The 13,482-nt window shown below is 46.7% G+C and overlaps 1 protein-coding gene across 1 annotated transcript; it reads right to left on the bottom strand.

The window, feature by feature from the left end:
* Positions 1–5,567: 5,567 nt before the first annotated feature.
* Positions 5,568–10,205, bottom strand: LOC149355129 (uncharacterized). Its single transcript, XM_089576071.1, has 8 exons — positions 10,197–10,205; positions 9,822–10,104; positions 9,136–9,170; positions 7,665–7,906; positions 7,402–7,580; positions 6,508–6,782; positions 6,219–6,412; positions 5,568–6,159 (listed from the first exon to the last, which is right to left on the bottom strand). The coding sequence occupies exons 5-8, from the start codon at positions 7,436–7,438 to the stop codon at positions 5,568–5,570; spliced, it is 1,098 nt and encodes a 365-aa protein (XP_089432197.1). The 5' UTR covers positions 7,439–7,580; positions 7,665–7,906; positions 9,136–9,170; positions 9,822–10,104; positions 10,197–10,205.
* Between the last annotated feature and the right edge of the window lie 3,277 nt (positions 10,206–13,482).

Below are 13,482 nucleotides of genomic sequence, written 5' to 3'. Positions count from 1 at the left end.
AATAAAACTCACTTTCGCTACTTAAGTGGCTAACATTCACAACATGGCGACGCCCAGCCCGCCCGCTTCGGACCGAATACTGCATCGCCGCTGCATTTTTCGACGCGATAGCTTGCTCCAAACGGTTGTATTCGCTTTTCTTTTGTGCATTTTCATCCCTCCGTAACAATATAGGTGTGAAATATTAATCGTTTTTGAGATACATTTCAGATTTTTTTTATGCTACGCTTAACTATGTATGGCGTACACTGTCGTCATAGCAACGACCCCTGGCGAAGTATTTCTCCTATTTTGCACTAGAATCTGCATTTTCATTTGATCCACTTGATTTAAATTTTTAAAAAAACGAAGCCTTTGAATGCATTCATTACTGCCGTAAAAGAGAAAAACGTTTCTTCGGCACTCAGTTCAGGAGGTCTGACTTGCTGTCATCTAGATGGCGCCACAGTATGTTATGCTTCTCGCGCGCTACGCTCCCAACTAAAACTGTTGTGAGGACGGGTGGCAGTGCGCGCAAGGTGCGCCCGTAGCATGCGCAAAGCTTTTGCGGACGCACAGCTAATACTGTCTAATTTCACCATAGAGAGCGTTTCACAAAATGACGTCCGCCATTTGCCGGCCACCGCTGGCTGAGCTTTGGCTTGGCTTGGACTTGTGGTGTAGCAGTGATCAGCACGTTATTGAAATGAGAATTAGGATTTTAAAATCGGTTTCCATTAGCAAAGCAATACTTTTTGCAACGTATTGAAGCATACATCGAAATTTTTGTATGCTGTACTCTCTTTCCATCGCAATCGCCATCGTTTGCAAATGACATTAGTTTTTGCCGTGTAGCAGCGCGCAGAAAAAAATGACATTAAGTCGAACAAATGTCATTCGATGAGAATGACATTAAATTTGCCGTGTGGCAGGGGTATTACCCTACCCATCATAAAGAGGAGTGGATTGTACCAACCAAGACCTACTGAACTACAGACATGCACATATGGCGGGGTCCTATGGGACTGCGTGCGTCAACTTTCGTTAGCTTTTGGCCGCTGAGGGCGCTCGGTTGACTCGTCTGCCATTATCATCATCATCGTTTTCTATGTGTGACGGCGCGGTTGGCTTTCACGCATGCAATTTTAGAACGTGGTTTGAAGCAACGTGTTTGAAGTGCATGCGCTACGACAAATGATTTCTCCTCTCACTGCCTCTCGGTGCATTTGTCCTGTCTTATTATTTTGAAATCTAGTTATGAACCAAGCAAGTATGTTTTTTTTTCAATCCTAGCGCTGAATATTCTGTTTGCGCGCATGCATACGTGTGACTTGCTGGCATCGCGGCCGCGTTAAAAGAAAAAGTCGGTGAGGCACTCAGTTGTTAAAACACTTTATTTACACAAGGCTTACATATCATTCTGAGTAAAACACGCTTAATACAAGCGTAAAGTAATTTTTGTAAGTATTTTTAGAACCAGTTAATTACGTAAAGCGTTATGTGTCGCTGTTTATAGGTTCATGCAGCTGGTAGCTTAAGGACAATACTCGGGCTTGAAATATAGGCGTGTCTAGATCTCCAAGCCACCAAGAGAAAATTACCAGCGATAGTGTTTAATTAGTTTTACATTATGCACGCTGCCTTCCACATGTATAAACCTTAGCAGGTGAACTTAACATACTCATGACTTGTATTTAATCATAATTTTCGAAAACCCATTTTGAAGGTTTATTTTTCTTATACGTACCCGCTGAAATCTTCGGCGACGCTATATTCCGAGACGAGAATGAATTACGAGGGTAATCCCAAAAGTAAGGTCTTCAAAGGGCTGCGGCCGTAGGGAAACTATTTGTGTGGCTTCTCGCCACACTACTGTGTTCATTGTTCCTCGTCTTCCAAAGAAGCCATGACTCAGCGCGAAAGGGACTGTCAATCTTGGCACGGCAGCCATTTGAAATGGAGCTGCCGTTTGCCGCTACCGCCAGATGCGAAGTTCGCGCAGTTATTCAATTGTTGAACGCAAAAGGCGTTTAACCAATCGAAAATCATCGCCAGTTGACGGAAGTGTACGGAGAGCCTTGCATGGACATTAAATACGTCCGCAAGTGGTGTAGGGAGTTCACCGCTGGTTGCACTGAAATTCACGACGAATAAAGACGCCGGAGACTGTCAATTTCTGATGAGACAGTCGCAAAGGTCGAAGAAATGATGAGGCAAGATCGGAGGATCACACTCGACGAACTCTGCATTTTGGTTCCTGGCGTTTCTAGAAGCACTATTCATAAGATTTTGACAGCAAAGTTTAAATATTGGAAGGTGTGCGTAAGATGGGTTCCGGGAATGCTCAGAGACGACCATCAACGACAACGTCTTGACTCCTCGCGCGAATTTCTTCGGCGTTATGGAGATGAAATGGAGACCTTTTTGGATTCATAACTTAGGAGGGTAGATGTGTAGGCCAGTTGGTGAGACATGAAGGAGCTAGACACCGCAGCGGACACGGGACAGAGAAAGAAGACGACACAGGGCGGTTTGGATTCCATTGTTACGGGCGAAGAAACCTGGGCATTCCACTTCCCACCTGAGAGTAAACAACAATCACGTGAGTGGCGGCACTCCTCGCTGCTCAAGCCGCGAAAGTTCAAGAGAACACAGTCTGCCGGCAAAGTCATGGAAATTGTGTTTTTGGATCGAAAAGTGGTATTGTTGGTAGACCTCATGGCTCCAAGCCCCACAGTAAACGCGGAGAGATATTGATGAGACCCATAAGAAACTCAGACGGGCGATTCAAAATCGCAGAAGAATGCTGAGCAAGGGCGTGAGTCTTCTCCACGACAACGCTCGCCCCCACGTTACCTGCCAAACCGTCGCGCTCCTGCAACAGTTTGGATGAGACGTGATCAGCCACACACCGTACAGTCCGCACTTGGCACCAAGTTACTACGACTTGTTTCCAAAGTTAAGAGAACATCTCGCTGGAAGGCGCTTCACCCGATGACGACGAAGTGAAAGATGCGGTCAAACGCTCCCTAAACGGTATGGTGGTGAGCTGGTATGATATGGGCACACAAAAACTGCACCAACGTCTGCAAAAATGCACACACCGCAACGGCGATTATGTGGAAAAGAGGAAGAATGGTCTGCCTTTTAACTGATTTGTAAATTGCTTAAAAGAAACGTTTCTTCCGATTGATAAAAGAAGTGGAGACCTTAATTTTGGGATATGCTTCTGTCTTTGCTGCATGAAGATCTTGACCAAGACCGCGATGAAAGCTGCAGCAGTACCCGCGTCGACGTGCGACTAATTAAACTTTCAGCACTTTTCTAGATGTTGGCTTCTGAGATATTCTTTTCATTCTCCCTTCCTTGGCGGTCTTGTCGGCTAAGTAGTTAGCAAAAAAGGGCCTGCTGAACTTTTCGAGGACAAACGGTGTGACCACTTCTAGTTGCTGTTTGGTTGATCCGTCGTGCCTGAAAAGTTTGCTCTGAGTCGCTGCCGGAAGGACGCTTTGCACAAAAAGTGACATAGGTTTCTTTAGGCAAATGGACAAAGGCGCGAAGGCTTCTGCTGCTTTTTCTAACGCGCAGACGAAAGAAATGAATTGGAGGTTAGGATATGACAGTCCTCCGCGATCCATATTGAAGATCACGGCTGTGGCAGGGCCGGATGATCGCGGGGCCTTGATGTTTTCAACGCACTGGTGACAGTCGATCCCATCTTCCACTGCCTTGACCAAAAATCCTGCTATAAGGCTCAGTGTGCTGGCCCTAATGCCCGGAATTGGGGCACCTGAGAAAGAAACCAGAAGCCGAGATGAGGTGACAAAATGAGGGTTGCACGCACAAAAAGGTTAAGCTTTCTGTGTTAAGGCAAGTAAAATAGACAGCAAGTTACAAACGCAATTATTTTACACAGCGCAGGCCTGCGCATTCTTTGTAAAGCTCTGCAACGCATTTTTTTTCATGCATAGAGTTGTTACGCAAGCATAGCAGCAATCAGATAAACATGCAGACAGGGAAAAGAAAGTACAGACAGAGTACGATCAGAACTAAGAGGCGTTTGAAATGCATGCACTCAATTATTCTGGAAGACCTCCAAAACGGCACCCCTTTCTTCCTGCCCCGCCGCGGTGGCTCAGTGGTTACGGTGTTCGGCTGCTGACCCGAAAGACGCGGGTTCGATCCCGGCCGCGGCGGCTGAATTTCGATGAAGGCGAAATTCTAGAGGCCCGTGTACTGTGCGATTTCAGTGCACGTTAAAGAACCCCAGGTGGTCGAAATTTCCGGAGCCCTTCACTGCGGCGTCTCTCATAGCCTCAGTTGCTTTGGGACGTTAAACCTCAATAAACCATAAACCAAACCTTTCTTCCTTTCTTCTTTCACTCCCTCCTTTATCCCTTCCCTTACGGCGCTGTACAGGTGTCCACCGAGAGAAGTTAGACAGATACTGCGTCATTTCCTTCCCTCAAAACCGAAACCAAACCCAGCGACAATGAGGTGTGCTTGTTGTAAAAGCGGTCGATTTAATAATTACTTTTAAGGCGGAAGCCTTTAATGCCTCATCGTTGCAAGCAGGAGTTGTCGATAGAAATGTCACGCTTTTCAATTGGTCGAAATGGTAATGACGGCACAGTGGGCGAATTTCAACGGGGCCAATTGTACTTTGGCCAGTAACCATGCAACCGACTAAAGGGATCGTATAATGATGCTCCATGTAAGTTGGACTGAGTTTAGTTAACTGCTTAATTAACCAATTAGCCTAATTAACCTTTCTACTCAGACCAGAATAAAACCGAGTAGGAAATTGGTCGAGTTCGGGAATCGAACCCCGGTCTCCGGAGTGCGAGACGAGCATGCTAACCACTCCGCCATGCCAGCTTTTTTTTGTCGATGGTTTGGAATGAAAAAGGCGCGTCTAGTGAATACGGTGTCTTCGTTCACTCCCATCATCTTCCCTTCCCTTACGGCGAGGTTCAGGTGTCCACTGCACTTTCGTTCAAAAAAGCGGCCCCCTGAATTTTAATATTATCATTCTGTTTCTGTTGCTACAGCAGATCGCTTTTTCTGTAATTTAATTTTATTTGCGCGAAATTTTTGCCGTGCATGTGTCACGATGAGTTAATAATAAATATACGCTTCCAAACAAACAGAAGTCTAGGAACGCAGACATTTAGGAGCGGTGAAACTCTATGTATGAATGTTTTTTTTTTGTTCTTATTGTTGCTGTTTAGTACAAAATCATATGCATTTAGCCTACCCCGGAGATTTCGACATATGTGCCTCACGCGGAAAAAATGTAGCCTCAGCCAGACTCTGTAAGAAAATGGGTGTAATGCGGGCTTTCCTTTTTCTCTAAACCAGGGCAAGTTTTAGACTGGTGACATTGAGTAAAGGAAAAGCGCATAACTGGCCCGCTGGGTCAGTGGAAACCTCAATCGTGCTTTGAGGTATACGTGACGGTGGTGTGCACCTGCTGAAACCGCACTTTCGCAAAATATTTCGTGCTGAGCGATGCTAAACTGCCAGCCATGTTCTTCCTCTATATCGGTAATTATATCCACTTGAAAGGTGGTGTCAAAACAAGATGCTTAGCATTGCTGCAAACGGAAACGTTCACCATTCGAGATCCTCAAAGCAGCAAGGTGTGGCTGCAAAACCCGCCCCATTTCGGCACGCGTCGCGATTCCTCCTTCTGCGGCAGATCCGGCGTCACTGTGTCCGCGACCGCTGGCCATGGCGATAGATGACTCCTGTGACGGCTCTTGTCGCCTGCCAGTCCCTGCTGGTAGCATATGTGGCGCCTGGTAGCCCGAAAGCGTCTGAATGGAGCCCAGAGGGGCCACAACTTTCCCTGTAGTGCCGCTTGCTGATGACTGAACAACACCCATAACCAGCATTTTCTGCAAGGACGAAAGTGCGGCACGAGCATCTGTCTGGTCATTGCAGCCGTTCATGCGCCGGATTGCAGAAAACAGGGCTTCCACAGGATCGCTAGAGAATTTTGCCGTCAAAACATAGACGAAGCCAGATTGGATGAGGTATCTGGTGCACAAAACTGTTGACACCGTGGTCACCTGCAGCGCTTCATAGGTCTCAAGAGACAAGAATGCACTCTTGTGGGGTGCTGCTTTCTTCCAAGCCGCAAAGAAGAGAAGGAAGTCGTTCTCCAGCCAGGACAACCTGGAATAAACATCAGTAATAATGTCAAACCAACGGCCAAAAGATATGATAGACTATACCTGTCATCGTCAGGAGAGCTGAATGGCATCCTGTTTGGATCTCTGCTCACAATGTAAAATGTCGTGCTTCGTACATTGTGAATGGTGAAGCATTTGAAAATGAGTTCCATCAATTGTATGGTTGGCAGACTGTCCTCAAAGCCAATCACCCCAAATCTTTGTCCGTGTTGTAGATACCGAAGGACGGCTGTAACCTAAAAAAAGAAAAAAATTGTTGGGAGCGTTGGACAGCATGCGCCATTGATCTTCTGTTCTTTTTTCTCTTGGTTTAAATACCATTGGTACTTGCATGCGGAGAAAATATGTCAAGAGCCTTCTTGACATTCATTTTCTCGAAAGTCGTGGGAAAGACATGTTTCCGTGTGAGGCATCTCACTAACTTGAAAGAAGGCTGCCTTTCAGTAATTTCGAGCCGCATTCTAAGATATTTAGGGCTGTAGTGTTGATCCCCGTTGCATAGGGTTCGGCTCGAGGCGAGTAGCTGGCTTCGCAGGTTTTTCAGAATGTGGCAGTGATCAAATGCTAGAAACAACTTTCGCCCACTGTTCATGGGGTGTTTGCAAAAAAAAAAGAAAGAAGAGGGAAAGCGTCAATAAGCACAAGATAACAAAAAAAAATGCCATATCTGGTTCTGTCAGCTAATGCAAGCAAAAGAACTGTACGCCGGCGCTGGAATGAAGACAACGACCAAGCGCCGACGCCAACGACGCTGAGGCTCTGGGGGTGGCCTGTATACTGACGCTCGTGCTGAGAACTGCTTTTTATGTAACCCTCCCTTCCGCCCCGCTGTTTTCCCGATTACATGTGGCCGAGTATTCGTTGCCGGCGCCGCTCACATCCCCATAAACTCCTCTTCAGTGCATATATACTTGTGCCTCGCTGCTTCTGCTTCTACAAACGTATAGCACCGATCTTCGGGAGGTTAACATCGAAGAGTACACGGAGTGTTAACGGCGCTTACGAAATGTGCGTATTTAAAAGTATGAACCGTTCTTTTCCTAACGGGCAGCTCGTCTAACGAACGGGTGATCATGCATGCTATACAATAACCGAGTTGCCCAAATTCTAGCACTACTCCGACGCCCACAGTGTTCCCTCGATAAGGTCAGTGCACACAGCTGTGTATACTATATAGGTAAAGTGTATATGAAAGGAATTGCGCTCAAGTATACTTACGGCACCTCCGGGCTTATTTTGCCATTGCTTAGTATGGAAAGCATCTTGCAGTTGGAGGCATGGTTGTCGGCTACTAGGCGCACTACTTGGAATCCAGCCTACTCTACGGACTTCATTACTTTCATTGTCAGGTGGTGCAGTTCCTCTCCCTTTATCGATTGGGTAAAGTAGTACCCTACTGGTAGGCTGAAAAAATGTCACACACGTATGCCAGGTTAGAATAGCCCAGAACGCAAACACGATTTACATACTCGTTAATTATACATATACGTAAGCGTTGGCATAGCTCATGTGTAGTGCGTAGAGAGGCCGACGAAGACGAAGGCAAGAAGGTGCGTGGCCAGCTCATTCTCCAGACCTACTTCGCTCCCGAGGCCTCCCATTTCGACAAGTCCATGAACGGCGTCTCCTTGCTTTTCATAGCTTGCACACTGCTTTAGAGACATTTCGTCAAGTACAAGGGAGCCCATTTTTTCCTGAAAAAGCACATATATAGACCAGATTTTTTTACCCTCACGCGCAGGCTGCGGGCGCGCGCCTACTCTCTACGCCAGTCGCCATCTGTCGGCGCGCGCGGCCCGAGGGACTGCGGGTCGCGCCGGCGCCGCGCATAGAACGCATGTTTACGTGTTCGCTTCTGCCGTTTTGTGCTCCATCAGCTAACGTATGAGGGTGTGTGCTGTGCGTCACTACTCACATTTGCCCTCTTCCAGACAGTGCTGCGGTTATCTTGTGCGCAGTTACTCGTTAACGTGACATCCGAGGGTAGTCGACCAGGTAATGTACGGACTGGAAACCGGCACTTCGAAGCAGATTTCTGCGCTGTCGTGTCGTTTGTTGTCGCCTTTTACGTGCGATATCATCTATGATAATATTATGCATTAGAATGTAGATCTATTGACTTGACTCAGTGGAGTAGTAACTGGATAGGCGAGCTGCAGACTGAAGGTTGTCCCGACGGAGCGCGTGTTTTCGATCACCAGTACGTGTTCAGCATCCTTGCGCTGAGCTTGCTCTTGTTCCCATTCAGAACATTTCATGCACAGGATTGTAAGCACGACCGCTACCGATTTCAGCTGCTTTTTCCGCACACATGTCAGAGGTATCTGGGGGGTAAAGGTTTATCTATAGTATCTTTCTGCTGTTGGTATCTACCTTAGCTTGGTTTGGTTTATTAAGGTTTTACGTTCCAAAGCGACTCAGGCTATGAGGGACGCCGTAGTGAAGGGCTCCGGAAATTTCGACCACCTGGGGTTCTTTAACGTGCACTGACATCGCACAGTACACGGGCCTCTAGAATTTCGCCTCCTTCGAAATTCGACCGCCGCGGCCGGGATCGAACCCGCGTCTTTTGGGCCAGAGCAGAGAGCTGTAACCACTCAGCCACCGCAGCGGTGCGGTATCTACATTATTCATAGGAAAATATGCGCGATTTCATTACATTTTTCACACTTAGCCAAACGCCTACGCAACGCTCTCACACGCGGCGAGAGCTCCTGAGTAACATAACGCGACTTCGGACCTCAGAATTAGTGAAAGCTGGATTAGCTGCTCATATCTATTCAAGCTTTTATAAAGTAAGCGAAAGTACGTTTTTATGCACCAGGTTGCATAAACCATGACAAAATTTGTTTTCTGTTGGCGCTGCGACTCAGTTGAGCTCACAGCGGTAATTTGTTGATAAACTGGCGCGGCGACAAGAAAGCCGTTTGTGGAAGGGGGGGGGGGGGGGCTTTATGGCCGGCAGGAAGGAATAAGAGTGCATGGGAATTAGAACTGCATACTAGCCGCACACCTAATTCTTGATATTGAATAAAAAGTTTCTTTGCGGTGGAGCACCAAGATGGAATTCGATATAAGCACGAGCGCGTTCTAAGCGCCGGCACAATTAACCTGAATGTCAAACTAAATGTCATTAAAACGCGTCAATGTTATCGCTTTGATAACGTAAATACTTCCTGCAACACAGCCACGCAGCGGAAGTATGCTCGACAATGTTTTTTTAGCGCCCGAAGCGCGGCTATATGCAGGCGCGGCCGCGGAACTGCCGCAGCCCCGCAGTCCCCAAAGAAACGCCCGCACCGCGGCGCGCCAGTCGGTGCAAAATGGCCGCGCCCAGGAGAGGCTCAAAAATCTGGTCTATATCATACAAGTGAAGGGAAAGAGAGGTGCTCGAATTGTGACATATATGACTGTTTGCTTCCGTCTGGCGCGCACGCACGCACGCACAAACACACACGCGCGCACACACGCACGCACAAACACACGCGCGCGCACACACACACGCGCGCACACACGCACGCACACACACACACACATATATATAACAAATTTTTTGACAAATTTTGTAACAAATTTGTAGCAAATTTTTTAGATGTCGGGGATAACCGCAAAAAGTGCGTTACGAACAGCGTAGTCTTTCTGAACTTACCCGCTCAGTCAGATGCGCAGCTTCCTGGTGCAACCGCTGCTTCATTAATGAAGACACCACCCCTCCGTTGCACGGCCCGATGTACCTTTTTAGAGTGGTGCGACTCGGAAGAGTCAGGCACCCTGACTCCCGTATCATTTCATAACCGCACGGTGATTTGGAATGCGATAGTACAGCTTGTCTGATTGTGTCCTCTGACCAGTGGTGATGTTTCTTGTTCAGACAGTAGAGCTGTTCTTTGAGAAAAAGTGCTTTCGAGTTATTTGCAAGCAGCTTCTCCTGAAAAACAATGGAATTTTTTGCAAATATTTAATGCGCCAACCCACACCCTCAAGAAGAAGAATGCGATTTCATTATAGTTAATATAGTACCTGAAGTATTTCAACGCCAGCAAGCTGTGAGCACGCGCCGACTTTGGATGCTTTTTCTTCAGATCAAAAACGTGCGACTTCAAGGCACGATTCGTTTTTACAAGTCTCAGCGTCTTGCGCTTTAGTGTCTTTGTGGCCGCATTTGCGAGCCGCATCTTTTTCGAGGTCAGGTTTGTTTGCGACGAGACTGAGCGTTTGAAGCTTCTCGGTCTTGCTGTGCCGCTTTTGATGAACAAGAGGGCTCTGTTAAAGCAGGGTCATAACTCGCCGTTAGTGAGGTCGAATCGTGGATCCTAGTTGTTCGTGCTTCCTGTTGTGTCGACGGACGTGGTTCTGAATACGGTGCAACAGGCTGTGTTTCCTTCCTATGAAAAACCGAATTTCAATATCTATGCGCTGTATGTGAGGACAGGGGTCAAATGAATAATTAGCTGGCATATTGGCTCACATTTCCTTGTTTGGAGCTGGGCTTCCTCCCACTGCATTTCTGCAATGCAGTGACGCTTTCCTCCCGGTTGGCATCATATGGCAAGAGTCGCGCAGAGACACTGAAGGTACTGCATCCGGTTTCAGCCATCGTCGCTTCAAGCCTGGCCTATAATCGTCAGGCGTGAAGTGAAGGCTACATACTTTTGATCGGTCACTTGGCTGCCAGAGTTGATTTTCCAGGCCTTACAGAAGAACGAAATGGAAAAGTGAAACCAAAAGATAAATTACCGCGCACACTGCAGCTGTTGTCTGCAGTGCCTATTACCACTAGTATTTTCTTGCCTGCTGATATTTGCGCGTATAAGTGGAACAAGTTACAGCGTAAAGAACGAAACGATACTTTATTGTGCTTAGAAAACAGGTATACATGCAGGCTCTCTCATGTTTTGCGTTTGATGGTTTACTTTCCTTTTCTTCAAAATATGCTCCACAAGTTTCTCAACCAACCATGCATCACCTCCTGCACATATTATGTTCTGTTTTATTCCGATATAGCTTCAAAATTTCTAATTTTAAATTGCCTACCTCATTACTTTGTCGTCTAGCTGAAAGTGAGAGAGATCTGAAAAGGTCTCACCTTTCCTCGCAACAGCTTGGATCCATTCCTTCCGCACACTCGTGACAGGAAACTCATGAAAGCTTACTCCAGGTGTTTTTTCTTGCTCTGATTTGCAGAATGGTACGCAGCAGTAAACCATTCTACAGGCTTTACGATCGCCTTACGCCATGCAGCAGTCTTTTCCAAGACGAAAACAAGAAAAATACACCCGTTCGCAACGTATCCTAATGCCGCACAAAGATCTACAGGGTCTGGAATATTTGGGGGCCGGGTTTTAAAAAATTCCTATGCAAAATCTACTACCCCATTCGAGCTGAAATAACGTTCACAAAGTAGCAAAATGTGGTCTACATTATCTTATAGGTGATTCAACATCGGTACTTGCCTAGATTTTTCGGAATGGGCGGAAAACTGCTCTCGGCGGCGTGCACAATTTTCGCAAAAGCGAGTCGAGAGGCAGAGTTGACATGGTGCGCCATCTGTCGAGCGGCAAGGCAACCGCCATCTCCGGCAAGGCCGTTGGCGCGCTTGCTTCGAAGGTGCAGATCGACAGATGGCGCACCATGTCAACGCAGCTTCTCGACTCTCTTCTGCGAAAATTCTGCACGCCGCCGAGAGCAGTTTTCCGCCTATTCCGAAAAACCTAGGCAAGTACCGATGTTGAATCACTTATCAGATAACGTAGACCACATTTTGCTACTTTGTGAACGTTATTTCAGCTCGAATGGGGTAGTAGATTTTGCATAGAAATTTTTTAAAACCCAGCCCCCAAATATTAAAGACCGTGTACAACCAGTGCATCGACAACTGTCGCACCAAGCACCAAACTGCAGATATTTTGCGGCACGCTACCGTCTGCCAAACCTCCTACTCAGTTGTCGTCTGCCACATATATGTTTGCGACTCGTGGATGCTCGTTTTTTATAGTAGCGTTAATATGTGTAAGCTTCTTTTTTTAAGAAGTTCCTTTACGAGCACCAGCGCTAACAGAAAGTGCATGCTAGCATGCCGACACTCTCAAGGCCAAGTGCAGCGCCCAGGATTTTAAAAAGGCGCGATTACGCCGCTCCCGCCGCCCTCTGGTCGACAAAAGAAAGCAACACGCAAAAAAAAACGCCGAGCATGCGCAAATTGGGTGCTTCTGCAAAATAACATGGATGGATGAGTACTTAAAACATAGACAGCTGATAAAAGTATTACATTCATGAAGTAAAATAATCCCGTCTATACTTCTCGTCACTATCCTCTCCCTTTCCCTTTCATTTCTGCCGGCTGCAGCTCGGGTGCTTAAGATATTAGATAGCAATTGCCGCGGCCGGCAACACTCTTTTGCTTCACTTTTTTTATTTTTTAAATAAACCACTACCACCACAAGCGCCATCTTGTTCAACAGGTATATTGTAGCGTCACGCTTCCCGTAGATGCCTTTTCCTAGCGGCAAAAGGCATGAACTAGAACATGCGCGCTGGAGCAGTGCCAAATGTGCAGGTCTGTAGTTCAGTAGGTCTTGGTACCAACCCCTATATAAAAACCAAATACGCAATGAAACAATTAACCTTCACCCTTCCAACACTATTAAACAACTATAAAAAAATCCGGGACTGACCTGTTTATTATATCTAAACGCGAATTACGACAGCTTCACTGCATACACTCCTAAAAATTGTACCTGTGTTCCTATGATATGTGTATTTAATCATTTGTTTATTGTACCTCTTTGTGCCCTCTGTATTTATTGCATTACTGTTGTTTCTTCTTCTTTTTTGTTTCTACTGTACTTTATTTTGGCTCTGCTAAATCGCGAAGAGTTTAGATGTGCATATTTGTCTTTCCATGCCTTGCTGCTGTTGCCCTGTAGAGGGGGGCTTTGGGCCTTTGTCAAGCTGCCGTTGACGAGCAGCATTTACCCAAAACATCCTCCATCATACCGATGGAAATAAAGATTATTATTATTATTATTATTATTATAACTCCGGCGCCTTCACTCGCGCTCTTCTCGGATATCTCGGAAAGCGGGAATGCGGCATCCATCGATCAGTGGTCCCGAACTCTCTATTAGTGCTGCATCATGGTTTCGCTTTCGGGACCACAGATTGTTCACTTCAAGGGGCGCCATGTTGAATCACAGCGGTCGGTCGGGCTGGTCGTCATTGCTTAGTGCAAGCAGTTGAGCTTCCGTTTTTAGAGGCCCAGTGGCTGCGGACGATCGCTGGTGGCTTTATTTGTTTGACAGTGCTC

The sequence above is a fragment of the Amblyomma mixtum genome, chromosome 3 (assembly GCF_055824585.1).
Source record: "Amblyomma mixtum isolate Tamu chromosome 3, ASM5582458v1, whole genome shotgun sequence".
NCBI classification, from domain to species: domain Eukaryota; kingdom Metazoa; phylum Arthropoda; class Arachnida; order Ixodida; family Ixodidae; genus Amblyomma; species Amblyomma mixtum.
Note: the sequence above shows the minus strand (reverse complement) of the source record. Positions and strands in the feature narration are given on the sequence as shown.

Coding starts and splice junctions, on each gene's coding strand:
- LOC149355129 (XM_089576071.1), bottom strand. CDS start 7,438: ATGCTTTCCATACTAAGCAATGGCAAAATAAGCCCGG. Junction 6,783..7,401: donor CAATGGCAAAATAAGCCCGG/AGGTGCCGTAAG, acceptor CTTTCTTTTTTT/TTTGCAAACACCCCATGAAC. Junction 6,413..6,507: donor TTGACATATTTTCTCCGCAT/GCAAGTACCAAT, acceptor TTCTTTTTTTAG/GTTACAGCCGTCCTTCGGTA.